At 37.9% G+C, this 23,458-nt stretch overlaps 1 protein-coding gene across 1 annotated transcript; it reads left to right on the forward strand.

Annotated features, from left to right (window-relative positions):
* The first annotated feature begins 945 nt into the window (after window positions 1–945).
* Window positions 946–23,442, forward strand: LOC136253573 (fibrocystin-L-like). Its single transcript, XM_066046239.1, has 17 exons — window positions 946–1,032; window positions 1,098–1,184; window positions 1,278–1,335; window positions 1,624–1,699; window positions 1,768–1,821; window positions 2,137–2,204; window positions 2,427–2,466; window positions 2,560–2,630; window positions 6,753–7,262; window positions 9,376–9,486; window positions 9,906–9,992; window positions 10,071–10,597; window positions 10,969–11,616; window positions 13,586–13,721; window positions 13,782–13,877; window positions 14,398–14,993; window positions 15,142–23,442. Exons 1-17 carry the CDS (start codon window positions 946–948, stop codon window positions 23,440–23,442), a joined length of 11,553 nt encoding a protein of 3,850 aa, XP_065902311.1.
* Window positions 23,443–23,458: the final 16 nt, after the last annotated feature.

Consider the following 23,458-nt stretch of genomic DNA (forward strand, 5'->3'; position numbering starts at 1 on the left):
CAAGTGTGTACTGAACCAGAACTGCAGCCTGTCCATAATCCCTACCTTAAATACTGAAGAGGGGACTAGCTTGGACATCACCATGACTGGCATTTGGGGTGGTGATTCTGAGAGATTTTTTTGTGGATGTCCATGTCTTCCACCATCTACTTGCCCCTTCTAATACTTCTCCCATGCTTTCATCAAGCATGAAAACATCAAGCATCAAGCTTATGGCCAGTGAATTTGTCATGTTTCATTTACACCTACAGTATATTACCGAGGACAGGAAATCAGCTCACAGAGCCACAGTGTTTTACAAGCAACTGCATGGCTTCTTTCGTATTGGCTAAGTTGGGTGATGAGTACCCTGTAGTCTTGGGTTGGCTTCGGTGCTGTCTGGGTTTTCTCTGCTCCAGCCAGCCATTCAATGTATTTGAAGTGCATGCTCTTCCATTGATGTCTACACTAGGACTGCACCACCAATGGATTTTGCACAAGTGGAGTCCCACCTGCCTGAGTAACATACCCGCTGAGCATGTTATTCCATTTTTTGATTGTTTTGCAGTTGTCCAGAATTGGCCATTCTATATGCTGGGGTGGTAGGCAAAGGCAGTCCATCAAGCTCAAGAAAAATAAATTAATAAATTAAATTGGAGTTCATGTCAAGAGGATGATATAATTATACTCATATGTTGCTGATTTACTCAATAGTCAAGGATGTACTATAGGTGTTCTGTTAGTAATGTGGGCTAGCATTTTGCTACATACCACTAACTTACTATATATATATATATATATATATACAAACCAAAATCATACCAATAATGTACTATCTATAGCTATATGTGGCATGCTAAGTAGTAGGGAGTCAGAAACAAACGACTAAAAACTCTGTTGAATGCAGAATAAAATTCCAGACCAGGTAGTGACTTGATCCACATACAACTTGCAGTTTATGCCTCTATGGCTGAGGAGCCATACAGCATTCAACCAGTACTTAACAATATGATCTTTCCTATTGTGTTTAAAACCCCTCATGGTTCATTAAGGGTTGTTTGTGTTTCATTAATAGTCATATGCTATTATTTTTGATTAGTCCTTCACCTACTGGTCAGGCAGGAAGTTATGCACTTAATATAATTATTGATGGTAAAACTGTCACCGAACTTGAAGGAAGCTACTGTGGGAGTTGCAACTTTGAAGTGAGTGAATTATAATTGAACTGTTTGTGACCTACTATGTCAGTGTTGTTACTACTGTATGTTTGCTTTAATCTGAATAAATTCCATACATAGTACCGAGATGACAAAACACCAATGATTGAATATGTTTTTCCACATGCTGGTACCCCAGGTATGTCAGTTAAGTATATAATTCTAGTACAATGTACATGTAAGCACGAATACTCTTGCATCTTAGACATCCTATCCAAGTAGAGAGCATGCTTGAACACACACTGTCGTGCTCTAATAGTCATATTCTATGACTATATGTTCAATCTGAGAAACAATGTTCTTGTAGCTATTATGTTTAAACAAATGTGAAACTGCAGTACATGCATATTCATAGCTGCCTGCTCAGAACATATTTCTGCTGTCAACTCTTCTTGTATCAATGGGATTACTTATTAATGTTATACAGGATCAGTGGCATATCTCACTGGAAGGACCTACACAGTTAATGTTGATGATCCTGATGAGGAGGACCTCATCACCAGGTACGCTCCAGTGAAAAACTCACAAGTAAATGCTAAAAGTTTAACATCATTATTAATTTTTATTTCAGAATATTTGTTGGTAATGAAGTATGTGATCCAATTGATTCTGTCACCGGAGAATCGTAAGCTATTTTGTTCTATTGTATGCTGTATGTACAAGTACACAGAAAATTTTGGAACTTTCAACTAGAGTAGGGACCATAACACATTGATAAAAAGTACTGAAACAAGCTGGAGTAGTGCACGATTATTAAATCACAGATCTTACTGTATGATATGTGACTGGGCCTGCGAAAACAGTCCACATGCCCTGTTTTTGAAAGGCCCAGTCACATATACTGTTTTTTAATTTTTGTTTTATTTTAGTGTTTAATCAGTACTTCTTGTACCACACAGGAATTTTTATGATAATCTATTGCATCTTTCAAATTGTGTAGGTACAACAGTAGTCTGTCTGATACCACTGGTATGGTTGGCTGTTTACCAATGACTGGAAATAGAATCGGTTAGTGTTTAACATAATTCCATTGGTACATTGATGTATGTACATAAATGGTTAGCCAATTGCTTGTAACATACAGAGATTTAATTACCTTACTATCTAAATAAGTTGTTAGAAGTAAGGATGATTGTTGTTATACAAACTGAACAACTGCTGAATAATTCAGTATGGTGTTGTTACTGTGTGGTTTAGTTGTGATTACCTTAATATGTATTTCATCTTTAGCTTCCATGAATGCAACCTTAATTGTTCCGAGTTACGGGAGGTAGGTATATGCAACATGCCTAAAATATAAGATAACTTCATGCATTTCTGATAAACACTTTCTGGTATTGTTAAACTCTTTTTGATTATGTAGCGCTGTCACTTCAATGGAAGATTATTCTCTGGACAACAATTTGAGACCATACATTTACCAGACACATGCTGGTGAGTGAAGATATTATGATTGTTCTAATTAAAGTAGCTAAATATTTAAGATGAACTTTGTTAGTGCACTGTAGTTAAATTTACAAAGAATGGAATAATCAACATGTGCTATAGGTAACAGTTGGCCTGAGTCAATTATGTTCTAAATTGTGCTCAAAATGCTTCAGGAATTTCCCTATTATGCTCTTCAGTGTTCAAATCATGTTCCTAGATTTAACAACGTTTCTTAACATTTCAAAAAGTTTTAATCAATGATTGCTGTATTAAAGTATTTCACTACAAAATGGCTGTTCTATTAGAGAGTGTTGATCTAAGGAACTGTGTACAATGCATTTGAGTGCCTTAGCATTTTCCACTGACTGCTCTATTAGGAAATGTGACTGGATCTGGGAAAACCGGTCTTATTGCCCATGTCAGCAGATTTGATTTTTCATCATAAAGACAAGCTACGTGAATAAGCTATTAAATTTCATTACCAAAATCAGCTAGACTTGAGTGGTCTGCTTTTGCTGGCTGCTTTTCCCAAGTACAGTAGCAATCTGTACAAGAGGTCTGGGGCCCTAATGGAGCTCTGGCCAGCCAGGGAGTTTGGGTCAGCTGTATATGGCTGTACAGCACCATGGTGTTGAACAAAGACCTGTGCTGTAAATGTGCTTTCATTTAGCCAGTTTTGAGACTAAAATGGCCCATAACTTGGCTTAATTCATCCCTAAGCCTTCCTTTTCAATTTTTTGACCAACCTTTTGCCCTTCTTCTGGGCCCCCGCTTCCCTCCCTTTTTGGAGCTTGCCTGATACAGTCAATCTCAGTTTAAACACTACAGGGGTGCATCTAAAATAGTGGGAAACTTAGCTGTTGGCTACTTGCACATGGATGCTCTAAAAGGTAAGGAATTGATGTAAACGAGTGAATATTTGATACACATAGCTTCAACGATTAGCGAGTTACAACACATTAAATACTTAAAACTGGCATTTCAGAATACTTTTAAGTAGGCGATAAGACTGGTTTCCCAGACTGCATCACAAATATTGATTTATTTTCATAGCATCAGCTCCATAGTTTGCTCCTAATTAGCTAGCATTATGCTAGCATAACACTCCAGCCAATTATTATGCCAGCATATATGACACAGACCTACATAGTAAAAGTATACAGTGTTTTGAGGTAGGTTTTTTGAATATGATTTTAGAAATGTGATATTGTCTGTACAGAGATTTTATAAGATAATAAGACATTAGTGGTGTAACACTTATCTAATCCAAAACAGCCAAGCTGTAAAAAACGTGTGCGGCCCTCAGAAAGGCTATGGTGAAAAAAGATGTGAAATCCAAGGTGGCGGCCAAGAAATGGCTGTGATGGTAGGTTAATGGTAAAAATTTTAATAACGACAATTCAGGTGAATTTTTGTGCCGCTTCACAAAATTTACCTGAATTGTCATTATTAAAATTTTTACCATTAACCTACCATCACAGCCATTTCTTGGCCGCCACCTTGGATTTCACATCTTTTTTCACCATAGCCTTTCTGAGGGCCGCACACTTTTTTTACAGCTTGGCTGTTTTGGATTAGATTTCATTTCTTTTTGTATTTGTATACCCCAAAGCCGGCCTATGGCCAGCTTTGGGACTTTTTAACCTATGTTTTTTTCTTTACTACAGGAAGAAGTAAAGATGAAGTAGATATACTTTAAATATTTTATCAGTAAATGTACAAATTATATATATAATACATATGTGACTGGATTTGCAAAAAGGGGCCTTCCACAAACATCCTATTTGCCAACTTTGACAATTGATAACTTCAGATTGGAAAGAGCTATTGCCTTGAAATTTGGGCAGTGGTGATTTCTTTGCAGCTGAACTCTCGACATGATGGTTTCTTTGTAGCTGAACTCTCTACAAGGCAATTTCTTCTAGCTGATCTCTCTACAGGGAGATTTGTTTGTAGCTGAACTATCTACAAGTTAATTTCTTCTAGCTGATCTCTCTACAGGGAGATTTGTTTGTAGCTGAACTATCTACAAGTTAATTTCTTCTAGCTGATCTCTCTACAGGGTGATTTGTTTGTAGCTGAAATCTGTACAGGTGATTTGTTTGCAGCTGAGCTCTTTACAGAATGGTTTCTTTGTAGCTGAACTCTCTACAAGGTAACTTTTCTAGCTGATGTCTCTACAAGGTGGCTAGTTTGTAGCTGAACTCTCTACATGGTGGTTTCTTTGTAACTGAACTTTCTTCAAGGTGACTTCTTCTAGCTGATCTTTCAATAGGGTGATTTGTTTGTAGCTTCACTCTCTACAAGGTAACTTCTTCTAGCTGATCTCTCTACAGGGAGATTTGTTTGTAACTGAACTCTCTACAGGTGATTTGTTTGAAGCTGAACTTTCTAAATGATGGTTTCTTTGTAGCTGAAATCTCTACAAGTTAACTTCTTCTAGCTGATCTCTCTACAGGGTGATTTGTTTGTAGCTGAATTCTGTACGGGTGATTTGTTTGCAGCTGAGCTCTTTACAGAATGGTTTCTTTGTAGCTGAACTCTCTAAAAGGTAACTTCTTCTAACTGATCTTTCTACAGGGCAATTTGTTTCTGGCAGAATTTTCTACAGGGTGATTTCTTTGCAGCTGAACTCTCTACATGGTGGTTTCTTTGTAGCTGAACACTCTACAAGGTAATTTCTTCTAGCTGATCTCTCTACAGGGAGATTTGTTTGTAGCTGAACTATCTACAAGGTAACTTCTTCTAGCTGATCTCTCTACAGGGTGATTTGTTCGTAGCTGAATTCTGTACATGCAGGTGATTTGTTTGCAGCTGAGCTCTTTACAAAATGGTTTCTTTGTAGCTGAACTCTCTACAAGGTAACTTCTTCTAACTGATCTTTCTACAGGGCAATTTGTTTGTGGCAGAATTTTATACAGGGTGATTTCTTTGCAGCTGAACTCTCTACATGGTGGTTTCTTTGTAGCTGAACTCTCTACAAGGTAACTTCTTCTAGCTGATCTCTCTACAGGGTGATTTGTTTGTAGCTGAACGATCTACAAGGTAACTTCTTCTAGCTGATCTCTCTACAGGGTGGTTTCTTTGTAGCTGAACTCTCTAAAAGGTAACTTCTTCTAACTGATCTTTCTACAGGGCAATTTGTTTGTGGCTGTATTTTCTACAGGGTGATTTGTTTGCAGCTGAACTCTCTACATGGCGGTTTCTTTGTAGCTGAACTCTCTACAAAGTAATTTCTTCTAGCTGATCTCTCTACAGGGTGATTTGTTTGTAGCTGAATTCTGTACAGGTGATTTGTTTGCAGCTGAACTCTCTACAAAGTAATTTCTTCTAGCTGATCTCTCTACATGGCGGTTTCTTTGTAGCTGAACTCTCTACAAAGTAATTTCTTCTAGCTGATCTCTCTACAGGGAGATTTGTTTGTAGCTGAACTCTCTACATGATGGTTTCTTTGTAGCTGAACTCTCTACAAGGTAACTTCTTCTAGCTAATCTCTCTACATAATCTCTCTACAGGGAGATTTGTTTGTAGCTGAACTCTCTACATGATGGTTTCTTTGTAGCTGAACTCTTTGCAAGGTAACTTCTTCTATTGATCTCTCCACAGGGCGATTTGTTTGTAGCTGAACTCTCTACATGGTAGTTTCTTTGTAGCTGAACTCTACAAGGTGATTTTTTCTAGCTGAACTATCTCTTTCCATAGTTGCATGAACTCCCTACAACGTAACTTCTTCTAGCTGATCTCTCTACAGGGTGACTTGTGTGTAGCTGATCTCTATACAGGTTTCTTATTTCTAGCTGATCTCTTGAATTCTCTTCAGGGTGACTGCTCTATTAGGATGACTGCTCTATTAAAGTATCTCGATCTCGCACTTGCCGCACCAAGTTGGATTTCGTGTTATAACTCCGTGGCTTTACGTCTGATTCTTCTACACCATTGATGAGCCTTTCTAAGATGATTACTCCATCTGTACAACGATTTTCAAAGCATTACCCTAAGCGGTTTATCTGGTAGGCGTGGCAAGCAGTCGTTTTTTTATTAGCAAGTACGAGTACGATCTACTGACACCTCATCAGTCAGGATTTCGTTCTGGTTATTCCACTCATGATGTGCTGCTGTATGTAACAGATAAATGGATTAGGGCTATTGATAGAGGTGAATACACTGGAGCTGTGTTTTTGGATCTGGCTAAGGCCTTTGATACTGTTGATCATGCGATTCTGTGCTCTAAGTTGCAGTGTTATGGTTTTCACGGAGCGTCTTATGCCCTGTTATGTGACTATCTGTTAAATCGACAACAACGTCTGGTGTTTAATGGTAACACATCAGACTGGGGCACTGTTACAATTGGTGTGCCCCAAGGATCTGTTTTAGGTCCATTGCTTTTTGCTTTATACATCAATGATTTGCCATCTGTCGTTGATTACTCTACTATGGACCTGTACGCTGATGATGCTGAGTTGCATTATAGCCATTCAGACTTGGGTGTTGTGGAAGCACAAGTTCAATCTGATTTGGACAAGGTAGCTCAGTGGATCAGTAGTTCTCATTTATGTCTTAATGTTGTGAAGTCAACTGCCATGCTCATTGGAAGTCGGCAAAGAATTTCGGGCAAAAGTTTTAATGTCTCAATTGGGGGTATGGCTTTAAGCCAAGTTGACTCTGTTCGATATTTGGGTGTTATAATTGATCCCACATTATCGTGGTCCTTACATATCACTAATATAGCCTCTGGAGTTAGATCAAGATTCTCATCAATCTTTCGGTATGGAACTTTGACACCTGCAGTGCTATGTTTGCTTTATTCAGCTTTTGTCCTACCATTGTTTGATTACTGTGATGTTGTGTGGTGCCCCACCACCGCTAAGTTTACTGCACTGATTGAAAGAACTCACTCTAAGTTTATGAAAAAATTGCCAGCATTGTACCAGAGCAAGTTTTCCTTTACTTTGGTGGAACGTCGTAAGTTTCATACAGCTATACAGATCTTTAAATCTATTCACCAGAAGCTACCTTCGTATCTCCACAATATATTTCACTATTCCAGAGATATCACAGGTCATATTGGTCGAAACATTAATAGACTCTTTGTTCCTAGAGTAAACAACAATTATGGGAAAAGAAGTTTTTATTACAGGGGAGCTATGATATGGAACAGTTTACCATCAACTGTTACTGAAGCAACCAACTTATCTAAATTTGTACGGTTATATCATGATAAATTTAGTTGATTGTATCTGTGTAGTTTTGTGTACTGTTCTTTGTATACCCTTTTGTGTTGTATGTTTATGTATGTATGTATGTATGTATGTATGTATATATGTATTTGTGTATGTATGTATGTATGCTTGTTTCGCAGGGCTCCACTGAAAATCAGTGTTTTTCACTGAGTGGAATCCCTGTTTAAATATTACAATTACAATTACAATTACAGCTGATCTCGATTGCGTAATTGTTACACACTGTTGGTTTTTTTGTTGTATCGTCCTGGTTTTTAGCTCGATTTCTTTCAAACCACAAAAGATTTGAGGTTCAATAGTCAACCTATTCACCCACCGATTTTCAGCTTCTTCCCATACGCGGTTTACCCTGTAGGCGTGACAACATATTGGTATTATTTTTCGTGAATAATCGCTCATAACTCTTTGCCTGTTTATCGTATTACAGCCAAAATTGGTACCGAGATGCGCCTTTATATCCCCCTTATGTGTGCCAAAGTTCAAGACAATCGGATATGGAGTTCGAGTTTTATAGCAGTTTTTGTAAGTGTGCGACAAGAAAAAGAAAAATAAGAAGAAAAAAACGAAGAAACTGAGCCAATTTTTGAAGTCGCATATCTCGGGAACGCGCGAAGCGATTTCGCTCACATTTGGAATGTGGAGTGCTGCAGTTGGAGGGAATGTCCACAGCAAAAATCGTCTTGTTTCATCAAGGAAGCACAGAGCTACGGAGGTGCGAAAATTGCGTTTTCTTTCTTCCTGTCAATATACTCACGGGTGTTACGCGCCGGCTTCTTGGGCCGCACGACACACTACCGTGTGTCTTGATATAACACATAATTATAATAGCTGCAGTGATATACACACATGAGTGCTACCATGGGAAGCTTAGGAAGTTTGGTGACTCATTTACAATCCAAACTTTTTGTAGTTCCAGGGCTTAGCTACAAAGCATTATAATTAACATTGTGTAGAAAGGATGGTCTACACCAATAGTGCACATGTACACCTGTATTTCAGTGTGAGAAACATACTATATGTAGATGTCAATCTAGGAGGCCTAGGCTCTGGGAGCATGCTCTCCAGGAAAGATCCTCTGAAGCCAAATTTGAAAGTAGTTTGTCATAATACTGTTACTAAAGAATGGCTGGCTGTTGTATTAGGGTGACTGCTCTATTAGGGTATATCTTGATCTTGTTTGCACAGTTCCTGGAGTCTCATAACTCCCTGTAGCTACGCCTGCTTACCCTTAGAAGATTATATAACTAGCATAATGAACAAAGTGCTATTCAACTGCATATTGTATGCTACTTCTAGGCTCAAAATTTGCATGACACATACATCCAAGGCTGGTATGCATCAATACTATGCTTTGGGATAAATTGTTTGACTTCAGGATAACAAACCAAATTAACAATGGTTTTATAGACAACTATAATTATCTCAAGACTTGATGTTTAGTGGTTTATTGAAATATACTATAAATATTTTTTGAAGAAGCACTAAGGATGATTTCTCTATCACCTATGCAGACATAACTGGAGTAAGTCCTAATATGGGTAGCATCAATGGAGGAACTACCATCACGATATTTGGAAAGCACTTTGATCCTAATGCCACTGACACTGAAGTGTTGGTAGGAGGTGAGATATTATTTAAACTATTACACTATTCCTGAATGTATGTTCTATTTGATATGATAATCCAGACACAAAATATATATTTTTTATATGTACACCAAACCTTTTATTTAGTAAAGACAAAAATAGTAACAAACTAGTGTATACAGGGTACATGCTTCTTCATAAAATGAATACAAGCATATAATTTTATACTGTTTTGTGCTCATCATAAAAAAAGAATTTTCATGGAATTTGTTGAATACCTTGTTACTTATAAGTCACAACATTAATCCAATCTTATTTTTGGATGTGAAAGGAACACTATACTGAGATAAATTATGTAGCAGATTTTTAATCAGTGAGCACTCTAATTTGTGAAAATGTACATATAGAAAAAGTACATACAAATTGTGACCACTGTTTACACATCCATCACTTAGGGGTACCTTGTGACATTCAAGATATCACCACAACAGAAATTACTTGTATCACTGGTCCCAGTCAAGGAAATTATACTCACTATGCAGGTACATGTAATTAACATGTTTGCCTACATGCTACACTACATAATAATAATAATAATTATCCATTGCTGCTTTGTACAGGTGGTAGAGGGTTACGTCGTCAACTATACGGACATAGGTGGAATTTAGAGAATTTTAGATCAAATGCAAATGCTAACCCACCAAAGAATGAGAGCTATACTGAAATTGCATTTGCAACTTATCTGCGACCAGCAGAATTTGGAGAGAGCACTTATTTCAACACAAAATACACAGGGTTTTTTGTACCTCCATTTAGTGGCTTCTACACACTTTATGTTTTATCTGATGATCAAAGCAGGTTTTATCTTAGCCATAACATGTCAGCAGAACATGCTGAACTCGTAGCATATGCTGATCGACATACTAGAGGCCAATGGAATCACTTACCTACACAGAAGTCTATACCTATTGAACTAGAAGGTGGTAAACCTTACTACTTGGAAGTTTTACATACCCAAGGTCCTGGGGCTTGGAATCTTGGATTTGGTGCTAAATACCACAATACTAATCTCACATCTAGTGAGGTATATGGAGAACATGAAGAACAACAAATAGTGTTATCAGCAGAGCTTAAGAAGGAAACACAGGTAAGAGAATATGCTATTGTGTATACACCAATGTTAGATTAAGTATGAACAGATAGTACTCATAGTAGACATCATAATAGGTCAAATCTTTCTTCTAGAGAGATTTACCAGGAACTCATAGTAAACAATTTCCTTGTAGTCAATAATAAAGTTCATACTATATGTAGTTCCCAAGGCCCAAGGGTTGTATAACTAACATAAATCTTTATATTTTACACTATGTTGACCTCAATTTACCATGATGTAACAAATAACAGCAAAACAGGTTTCTTCCATATTCCAGCCTTACACCAAGCATGTTAGCTTCATTTTCTGTAATGCAATAACATTTCAAAGTACATTTTATTATGTGTATGCATGGCCTTTGTTAGGTGGTCACCATGTATATTGAACCAATGATATTGAATGTTACAATCACTGGATCTGCATCTTCACCATTTACACTACGATATGGTTCATCAGAATCAACTAGCTTAACTGCCAGCACATCAGAAACTCAGTTTGACTCAGCTGTGACAGCAATCATTAATGGGGCTAATGCATCGAGCATTATAGTGACCAAGAGTGTTGTTGATGATCAAACTACATTTCAAGTAGTATTCTTTGAGGCAACACAGAGAACTACTACCTTAGAAATTGGGCAATATGATTCATCATTTATAACTATTGCTATTGTAACAGTTCAAATGGGTCGTTTTCCTAATGACTTGATGTTAGGTTTATCAACTCGAATGACAGACACCATCTCACTACCAGACAGTGATAACAATTTCATAGTAGGCCAACTCCATGACATCATCTCAGTCACTTGTACTAAATCTTCAGCTGGTCAGATATACTGGACACACAGTTATGATGGTACTACTGGTCATATTTCTGGTACATTTGATAATACAGTTAATCCACAATGTGGACGATACTCACTAAAGAATCCATTTACAGTATTCACAGCAACTGCCAGTGTAGATGACATCACTGGAAACACCATGCCACCTTACCCTGTAGCAGTTTATAACTGGGTAAGGTAACAGTATGTGTATCCTGTAAGAATTTGCCACTTACTGCAACTGTATGCCAATTCTCAAAAACTGCATAAAAATTGTAATTTCATAATAAAAGCAAACGTTTTGCCCCCACCATTATTACATAGCATACCATTATGGATGGATCAAATGCTACTGCCATTTTATAAATTATTACACTGGTATGTAACACAGACTGACGTATCACTACTGGAGCTACCACTTCAGACTACTGGAACAACTGTGTGCAGTAAGATTGCTAATCTATGGCTATTTTGCTATAGGAGACACGTGTCTTCATTCACTATACAAACGTATTCCACAGATACAGCAATGAGACTACATAGAGTAATAAATCTACTATATCTTTACAAACAACCATACAGTTAAACACCTAATACTTCTAGCATTTACTGAGGCTTCCCATAGCACATAGAATTATTATGATGGCCAGACTCGTAAACACTCCACACAAATTTCATGGGTATGTTAGACTATTGATTAAAGTATTACATATAAGATTAACCATAAAATGCTACTTTGGTATACATACAATAGAGTAACAAGGCTGCTCCTGCAAATAAATAGCAAACCAAACCATGGCTATCAATCATGTGCATCAAAATTAAAATCTCAGTAACTATTGGAGCCTCTAATGTTTGTTATTGGTCAATGCTTGTAATAAAAGATTAAGGTACATAGAAAAGCCACCTTTCTAACTTTCATAAGTAATAAGTCTATACACTAATCCATCTGCCACCTTCCTATTAAAGTCAACAAATCTCGGCCCAAAGGTGGCTTAGACAGGTTTCACATTTAGAGCTATCAACTGCTATAATAAAACTGTCAGCACCACCCTAATACAGCAGTCCCATTTTAAATTTCTTCCAGTTGCAAGTAACTGCTTAATTCACCTGAAGCAACCCACTATAAATACTACCAAATAGCTTCTAAAATCTAAAATTTTCAAAAGGGATGTCCGTACCTGTTGTATACATGTGCTTAAAAGGATGTCCGTACCTGTTGTATACGTACATGTGCTTAAAAAATACTATAGTATTTTTAGATGTCCGTACCTGTTGTATACATGTACATGTTGTATACATGTACCATACCTGTCGATTTTGAAAATCTTAGATTTCAAAAACATCGTTGTACCTGTTGTATACGTACATGTGCTTAAAAATACTATAGTATTTTTTAAGCACATGTATACAACAGGTACGAACATCGTTTTAGTCTAATATGTTACTTTCATTCTCTAACCCTCACTCTCTGAACTGTTCTATGACCCCTGTTTTGTGCAGTGTTAATGTTTTGTTTCCCATTATAACAGTGCTTGGATACATATGGTACATAAGTTGATGATTTTCAACAATGAACACTTCTGTATATTGCTAGGCTCACATACAAGCTAGTATAGCTCAAATTCATCTGACATAATACACCACTAGTGATAGCAGCAATGCATTGAATTCTATGGACAAGGGAACATGCATCTCTGTACCATATTTTTGATTACATAATTTCTTACAGTAGATGCAACAGAATGGCCTGCTACTCCCAACATCTTATGTAAGCTGCCTTAGCCATCCAGTTGAGTGAAAAGTTCAACTGGAGTAATTTTGCATCACTAGCAAATAAAGAAAGGCTATGCTATGTCTGTGTCACACAAAAATGACATTTAACCTTGTTATCATAACTTTGTTTTGTGGTGTCAGTGATGTAATGTGATGTACTCAAGAATGCTCCTCTTTACAATGTCCTAATAAAGTATTTTAAAATTCATTTTTGTACTATATACAAGACATCCATGCCCAAACCCTGCAGTTTACCAAATTACATGTTTCCTTGTCCTTACGCTTCAAACTACAGTACTCCTGGTAATAGCTATCATTCCACAATATAAATTCATTTATTGTATATACTTGAAGGTTACCTTTATATGTAAAATGTGTATTTGTAGTTTTGCTTTGCATATCGTGGAGCATTACCATTAGTACTGAATACTCAACCTTCTGTATTAATGGCTGATGGGAGTAGAAGAGTTTATGGTGTTGCAATTCCACTACCTGAAGATGAATTTCCACGCTCCTCAACCAGTTGGTCTTACAGATGTATAAATCTTTATGAGTATTACACTGTGTCCAGCCATTTTGCAGGAGTAGGACTTGAATTTACTGTTCATCAGTTGCTGTTCAGAATAAGTGGTGATTTATGGGTTGATGAACTTTCCATACAGCAAGGAAGTAATCAAAGTAAGATATAGCTATCATTATACATATGCCGTAATAATCATCAATACAAATGTGTGTCACTTAAAACAATAATTCATTACACATTCCTCTAAATAAAACGTGTATACGTATAAATCTAAACCACAACAGCTAAGTTCTGAAGTACCTGTATATGTACATATAATATATATATGGCAATTACTGGTGTGAAAGAGAAGTGATGTCAAAGTTGGTGAGAAAGAACTAGCTGCAGTTATGTTAATATCAATACTCTGGGTAACAACTATCATTGCAGCTACCATCTTTCATAACAAATCAGTAACATTTAACAGGCTGCACATATTACAACTCTAATGAGGTGGTGTTGATACTTGCAATTTAAAAATTATTTAGCTTTAATTATTATGAGTAGTCCTTCTAGAGTGGTTATTCATTGTTACTAATGTTGTTCTTCGCTATTAAATGATGGGAAGAAAATTATTGTGTGCTTAACGAGTGCAATTCTAAGAACTTACTAACCCCTGTACTCTCTTTTGTGCAGTTTTTATTCAAGAACATCCAGTTAGACCCAATGGAATATACATTGATGAAATAGATGTGCAGCACTCTGTTGTACCATATGAAGGCCTGACTCTATCTGATTCATCCACTTTTGTAACAAGATATCTCACCTATACTGTTAAATACACTGTACATGACTGTGCTGTTGGTATACCACTATTGAGTTACACTACTACTAATGATGACTTGATAAGTGTCCAAAGAACTGTTGGTGCAACATCTGGGGTGACAGGTGAATTTACAGTCTCTGCACCACAGTACACTACCACAGGAGCTCAAACAATGCAAACCTTTTCATATAATGTTGATGATTCCACACTTGAAAAATGGCTTGAAGAAACATTTGATATTGGTGATGTACAAGTCACAGCAAGTGGTTCATGTCATGCAGTGACATACAATATCCAATGGTTGGAAAGAGGTGGTGATCAAGAGCCACTGATGGTTGATGGTAGTGGCTTGGTCCAAGAAGTTGGAGATAACACTTCTATAGCAGTAGAGACAATTACTAATGGTGGAGTATTTCTGAGGCCTTTCAGAGGTGACATGCTCAGGCTCCCAAAAGAAGACCCTCAGGTACTTTAACCATAATTTTTTAGTATGCATACACAGAGAAAGAGTATTATTTTATTTTTGAATATACATATATTTATTGCTTATATAGAGTTGTGTGATAATGTAGCATATAATTTACTGATGTAAGTTATTTTTCTGTATTCTATAGGTTGAGGTCATAATCAACAGAATCCCATCATCTTGCAAAAATGACAACTGTAGCTTCATTTTCTCAGCTAACATGACCCCAACTGTGACTTTCATTTCTCCAATAACTGGTCAATCTGGAACCATTGTTAATATCACTGGTAGTGATTTTACTCCAAATGTCACAAGTGTGACAATAGGTGATGCTCCTTGTTACATACTGGAAGCTGATGATAGTTTTATTTCATGCATGGCTGGTGTAAACACAGCTGGTACATATGATGTATATGTCATGATTGAGTCTAAAGGTCTTGCAATGAGTAATGCTACATTTGAGTACACCTTAACTATTGATGGTGTGTATGACTATGATAGTGGTAGTATAGGAGGAGGTACTCTAGTCACCATACAAGGTGAGGGATTTCCTGAAGTGGATGAACGAGATTTTACAGATCTCATTGGTGAATTTACTGTTGTACATTTCTCTAATGCCTCACACATATCACAAACGCCAAGCACAGAACTTACCATTAGGTTTGATAACATTGTCTGTATCATTGTCAAGTCAAGTAATTCACATGTCACTTGCATGAGTGGTCCTCATCCAGAAGGCATGGTTGACATCACTGTTAATGTCAATAGCATCACAGCTGTCATTGAAAATGGTTTTCGGTATTCAACTACAGCTATTCCTGTAATAACTAGTATCACACCTTATCATCTAGCTGTACATACAGAGACTACCATCACTATAAGGGGGTCATGGGCAGTAGGCATGGTATATATGAATGGTGCAGATATTAGAGTTGTGATAAACGGCCTAGCTTGCGAAGTGATAGCATACAACAATGACAGTATTGATTGTGGAGCCCCACCACAAGCACCAAATACTTATCCACTCTTTGTGTCTGTCAGTGGGATGGGTTTTGCGATTCAAGAAGCAGCTGTTACTAGTAATTCAGAATTCTTATATCCACCTGTACTTTATCAACTACAAGTGTCTTCTGTAACCCCTACTATTGGTTCAGTGCTAGGAGGAACACCAATTACCATATACGGAAGTGGGTTTACCACAGAATCATCTGAAATTAATGTCACAATTGGTGACATTCCATGTAATGTTACTGCTGCTAACACAACTAGTATAGAGTGTATTACTGGCAGTACTTCTAAGACTGCTACTGTGCAAGCTGCAGTGATAAATTCCACTTTAGTCTGGGACCCATCAGTTGTTGTACTACAAGCAGGAGATAACGTTGAGTGGACATGGAGTGGTGGAATTTCTCTTGACCTATTCCAGGTTGCCAATGGCTCCAGTGTCTATGATGGTCAGGGATTCAAAACCAGCCGTATGCAAGATGGAAGTTTTGCATATACTTTTTCAAAGTCTGGTGTATATTTCTATGCCAGTGATTTTGATAGCTCTACACAACTTAGAGGTGAAATTATTGTTGAAGAAGTAACTGAACTTACTTTCCCAGTAACAGTAATGATCGGAGATAGTTATGCAGAATATTTGATCACTGACAACCAAGGTAAAAGATCTATATTACCTGGATCATCATCTTGTGAAGGTACACCATTTCCTGAAGTTGTCACTTTTGCATACCTCTCATGTACCACTCCAATGGTATCTTCCATATCTCCACTCAATGCAACCCTACAAGATACAATCACCCTCACTGGTGAAAGATTTTCAGATGTTACAGAGCTCAACACAGTGAAGATAGGAGATCATGACTGTACAATAGTTGACATAACTCACTCTTCAATTAGCTGTATTATAGAAAATACTGCTATTCCTGTTAATGAACCACTATCAGTTGAGGTCTCAGTGTTCAGTTGTGGATATGCTCTTATTGCTATAAATGATGAAGTTGACAGGACAATCACTTTCTATGCATTCATTGATAACTACACTCCCAAAGTTGGATCTATTTCAGGTGGCCAAGAACTTTCAATCACAGGCTCAGGATATCTTGATACCACAACAGTGGACATTGATGGCAATGAATGTGAGATACTGTTTTACAACTATACCAATATTGTTTGCATGACTCCAGCATATTCTGGATCAGGAGAAGAAATTCAGTCTGCAGTGGTGGTCACTACTAATGGACTAGAAGCCAGGTGTAGACTATCCTCATGTTACTTCAACTACTCCTTGTCATCCACACCAACAATCTCCTCAGTAGACCCAACCAGTTTTTATGGTGACATTCCCATCAATTTAACACTAACATTTGATAACTTCTTACCTCTTTCACCATACGATGTGACAGTTGGATACTACCCTTGTGATGTCATAGAAACATCTAACTTGTCAATCATTTGTACACTCTATCCTATTCCAGCTGGAGATTACACTTTGGGAGTTACCACATCTTCTGGTGAGGCTATGTTCACTGTATCTCCTAGAGTAAAAAGTGTGGCTCAACTCATGTCGCTTAATCCATCCACTGGTAGTGTTAAGGGTGGCAACACCATAGTGATCATGGGTAGTGGATTTTCTAGTGAGACTACTAACCTTAGTGTGCTCATTGGTGAGCAAGAGTGCCAAGTTTTGTATAGTAATTACTCTGTCGTTTACTGTATTGTGCCTCCACAAACTGATATGTACAACACAGTAACAGTCACAGTCAATGATGTGGTCTTCCCTACTGCTACATACAATTATAGCACAGTAGAAAATTCTCCACAGATAATATCCATCACTCCCACATCAGGTCAAGGTGGAGACAATGTAACTATTACTGGAGATTTGTTTGCTACTATTTCTTCAGACAATGTGGTCACTATTGGAGGTGCTGAATGTGTTATCTATGATGCATCAATAACAGAGATTAGTTGCACCTTGGGACCAACACTTTCCGGATCTTATAAGGTTAATGTCTTGTTAACTGGTACAGGATATGCTGTAGGAGATGTTGACTTCATGTATGTGCTAATGGTCTCCACAGTTTCACCAATGCAAGGAAGTTTTGCTGGCAAAAATACTCTTACTGTCTTTGGTGTGGGATTTGAACCAGCTTCCACTTTTGTCACCATCTGCAATCAATCCTGTATTCCTACTAATGATCCTCCTAGTTTAACCATGTTAAATTGTGAAGTACCAAGTTATACCTACCCTGGATCAGATGTAGTATGTGATGTTATCGTGACCACAATGGACACTATTTATGTAATACAAGATGGGTATACCTACATGAACAGCTTGACACCACAAGTAACCAGCTTCTATCCACAAATGGGAGGAACAGCTGGAGGAACTACATTAACAATAACAGGTAGTGGATTTTCACCAAGTGCTATTGTCACTATCAGTGGGGTACAGTGTTCTATAATTTCCATGAATGATTCAACCATTACATGCCAAACTGGTGCCATTGGCAGAACTATCAAAGCTGAAGTATTGGTTGAAGTTGAAGGAAACTTTGCTGTGACTGGTGGGCTAACATTTTTCTATGTAGATTTGTGGAGTTCTACGTACACTTGGGGAGGAGAATCACCACCAGTGGAAGGGGATTTTGTTGTTGTACCCAGAGGACAGACTTTAGCACTTGATGTACATACTCCCATCTTGTCATTTCTTCTCATTCAAGGAGGAACTGTGATGTTCCTTGATACTCAAGATGTCAGCTTGCATACTCAGTTTGTTCTAATCACAGACAATGGAGCATTACAAGTGGGAACAGAAGATGAACCCTTTACCCATAAAGCAGAGATAGTCCTTTATGGCCATGTTCTGTCTACTGAATTACCCCTGTATGGTGCTAAGGCATTAGCTGTTCGTCACGGCACACTGGATCTGCATGGAATTCCACTCAACGTAACATGGACTAAACTTGATGTTACTGCAGACCCTGGAGATACCATGATTACTTTACAAGAAGCTGTACCATGGGAAGTTGGTGGAAAAATTGTCATAGCATCAACTAGCTATAGTCAAAGAGAAAATGAAGAAGTGGAAATTACTGCTATTGATGGGTCAAGGACTGTGTTAACCATTAGTCCTCCACTGCAGTACCAACATTTGTCAGTTAAACAGACAATAGCTGGACAATACATTGACACTAGTGCTGAAGTAGGTTACTTGACCAGAAATGTAGTTTTCAGAGGTAACAGGATTAAAGAATGGGACACTACAATACCAGATTGTCCCGAAGAGTTCATGCCTGGCCAATTTGATGTGCAGACTTGTTTCCAGGGACGGTTTGGAGAAGAAACAGAAAGCGATCAATTTGGAGGCCAAATCATGTTACACGCACGAGTTATGGATCAACATTTAGTAACAGGAAGAATTGAATATGTTGAAGTGACTCATGCTGGACAAGCATTCAGACTTGGTCGCTATCCAATACATTTCCATCTCAATGGAGATGTTACTGGATCATACGTGAGGGGATGTGGTATCCACCACACTTTCAACAGAGCTGTCACTGTACATGCTGTAAACAATTTGCTAGTTGAGAGGAATGTTGCTTACAATATAATGGGACATGCTTACTTTTTAGAAGATGGAGTAGAGGTTGGTACGATCATTCAAGATAACCTTGGTGTGTTTGTGAGAGGTTCCAGTAGTTTACTTAATGTTGATGTAACACCTGCTACTTTCTGGGTCGTCAACCCAAACAATACAGTAAGAAGAAATGCAGCTGCTGGTGGTAGCCATTTCGGTTTCTGGTATAGATTGGAGAGGCATCCCAGTGGTCCATCATTCACTGATACAATATGCCCACAAAATGTCCCTCTAGGAGAATTTGATGATAACAGTGCACACTCAATGGGCTGGTATGGCTTGTGGGTATTTCAAACATACTTTCCCAAAGTGGGGGGAGAATGTGATGGTACAGAAGATCAACCTGCTATATTCAATAGATTGTTAGCATGGAAGAACATTCGAGGAGTGGAATTTCATGAGAGAGTTGGAGCACTACAAGTGCATAATTCTACAATGTTAGACAATGAGCTTGCTGGTGTAGAGATAACAGAAAATATTGGAGAATGGGGTGAACGAGGACCACTAGTCAAAGATGTACTAATAGTTGGCCACAGTGACCTAAATTCAAATAATACTGATTTCTGTTCTGAATCTGGTCTTAGATCACCAAGGTCATATTACTTAACAGTCTCAAATGTAACCTTTGTTAACTTTGATAGACCAGGCTGTTCAGCCATACTAGCTTGTTCAGACTGTAAAGTTTTTCAAGGTGGCTTTCTAACAAGATATGAACACATCACTTTAATTGATTCCCCTAACTTTTCAGAATGGCAATGGAACTTTGAACATGTCCATAGAGATTTAGATGGCTCTCTGTTGGGATTTCCTAATAGTTCACTGGTTCCTTACAGTGGTGTACTACCACCTGATCACTGCATGCTACATGAGTCCACCAGCAACTCAATTATCAACAGCAGTGTGTGCGATGCCACAGTTGATTTTGTAAGGATAGCCATACATAGTGTTACGCCATCATCTATATCAAGCCGGACAATTTACCTGACCAATGAATATGGAACTGTGAATTTAGACTATGTGAAAACAAGACTAACTGGTCCAGCAGGGTACATGGCTATATTTCCTAAAGGACATGAATATCTTTTTAGATGGGATGAGGGTGATCACTTGACAAACATATCATACACCATGCTGATTTCTGGACTAGAGGAATATGAGTATATTTTGATTTGCCACAATTTTTCCCAATCAATTGATGGAGTTGTTATAAATGAGATAGAACAAAATGAAACTAACACAAAGCCGAATCCTGCTGTCCATAGTACAGGTGATTGGTTTATTGATGACTCTAACCTGCTAACATATTTGGTAAAAGGTCAACGTGGTAGTGATAGTATAACAATTAATTATGCATCTTTTCGCTGCTTCTATGAAAACTGTGTTCCGCCAACTCCACCACCCACTCTCCCTCCAGGTGAAGTTAATGATACACAAAACTGGTCAGATGTTTCAATCTGGGAAGGAGGACAACTCCCACAAGAAGGTGATAGTGTTTACATTAACTGTACCCTGTATGTGATAATTGACATACTAATCCCGAGACTGAAAAATATTACAATATGTGGTGGACTGGAACTCCTAGACTCTCTCAATCATACAATTGAAGTAGATAACATATTGATAGATGGGGGAAGACTGGTGGTAGGCACACCAATCAATCCCTTTCAAAACATGGCCACTATTACTTTACATGGAACTCAAAATACACCAGAATTTATTTTGCCACCGATTGGGCCCATCCTTGGGGCAAAAGCTATTGGAGTGTTTGGCCAAATAATTCTCCATGGCCAAGAAAGACTTGTTATTTGGACACATTTAGCAAAGACAGTACTTCCAGGCTCTAACACTATAGAAGTAGTTGACACTCCAGACTGGAGAGTAGGAGAAGAGATAGTAATAGCATCAACTTCTTATGAAATGTCACACACAGAAAAATTTGAAATTCTTGCTATATCAGGCAACACTATAACACTTAATGGAAACCTACAGTATAAACATCTTGGTGAAGAGACTACAACAGATGATCACATATTTATACAAAGAGCTGAAGTAGGCCTCTTAACAAGAAATATTAAAATTCAAAGTGGAGATTTTGCCATAACTGATGATCAAGCCTTTGGATGCAGAATACTTGTTGGCTCATACACAAATTCATTCTCAGTACAAAATGTTGGAAGTGCTCAAATAGATGGTGTAGAGATCATTAATTGTGGACAAGAAGGATACCCAGACTCCTTTGATCCACGGTATTCATTTGCCATACTCAACACTAGAACTACTGCAACTGATACTGACATTACTTACATTAGAAGAAGCAGTATTCATGATGGCTATAACTCTGGCATTGGTGTGTTTGGATCAGACAATGTATTGGTCTCTGATAATGTCATTCATAGTACTGTTGGTCCTTCAGTGATTTTACAAGGATCAGGTCACACACTGGAAAAAACAATGGCAACTGTAGCCTTATTTCCTGGGACATATCGTGGCATTGATGATCCCGAGAATGTTAAATGGACTGCAAATTTTGAGCTAACTGGTACTACAGATTTGGTGCTAATTGGAAATGCAGCTGCAGGTGGTGGGAAAGTTGGTTTCCATGTTGATGGTGAGCCATGTGATTCTCCAGTAGTTAATGGTACACCTCGATGGGAAGGAAATGTGGCCCATTCCACATTACATGGAATACACATACCATATCCTGATGGGCTGCCCCAATGTTCACAGCTGAGCCACTTCACAATTTATAGTTGTTACCATTATGGTATTTTTGCATACAGTCAGTCTGGAATTTATATGCAAAACAATGTCTTGGTTGACAATAAAGCTGCCATTTTGTTATACGTGTATGCTCCACGCTCCCTATCACATCAAACATCCACAAAGCAAGTAAGAATAGAAAACAGCATCATTGTTGGTAGTAGTCCACATTTAACAGCAGAAGATGACAGTATTGTTCCAGCAGTAGCATCTCATCCTAAATCATTTCAATCTATACTAGCACCCAATGGTGGTCATGTTGGACTGATACTTTCTAGCTTTATGTCTGGCATAGGGCACTTTCCTAAATTTTCTTGGGCTTCTCTCAACTCATATCCAGCTATAAGTGGTTTAACATCATTAGATAGTGTAAGCTTCATAAACTTTGGTAGACGTGGCTCCATGCGAGATATTGCATTTATGAGTAATCCCGTCAGTGAAGACTGCCAACATCCCACTTATGTGTCCAATATAAAGCTGATTAATGTTGATAGCAATTCACTTTACTATAACCACATGCCCAATCTTGGTAGCGTAAATCCTTCTGACTGTGTTGATCTGGACTGTGATGGTCAGAAACACATTCTTATAAAGGATTTAGATGGGTCACTGTTGAACTCTGGTCCTGATGGGACAATTATATCACAAGCAGAGTTTGAATGGGATGGAGATCCCAGAAGGGGTCTTGGAGATTTCCGCATTCCAAAAGTATTAACAGAAGATACAAGCAATTCCTTGCCAGTAGATGACCTGTTTCCTCTGAAAGGAATTGTGAGAGGTGGTAACAGATCTGAGTCCAACTGCACTTGGATTTCACAGTGGAATTCCTACAATTGTACTGGACTAGACCATCTAATGTTTATCTTTGAAAGTTTAGATGAAGACACAGAAGTACGAAGGTTGTCACCATTTGCTCTGGCTGCTAGTGGATTTATCGACTTACTAAATGGACCACAAGATCAAGGATGGTGTGGTGCATGGCTACACATGTCAAGAAAGAATCTCAACATTTTATGGCCTCATTGCTCCAGGATTAAACTATGAATTAGCTCTATCCAGC

Source organism: Dysidea avara, chromosome 4 (genome assembly GCF_963678975.1).
Source record: "Dysidea avara chromosome 4, odDysAvar1.4, whole genome shotgun sequence".
Classification (NCBI taxonomy): domain Eukaryota; kingdom Metazoa; phylum Porifera; class Demospongiae; order Dictyoceratida; family Dysideidae; genus Dysidea; species Dysidea avara.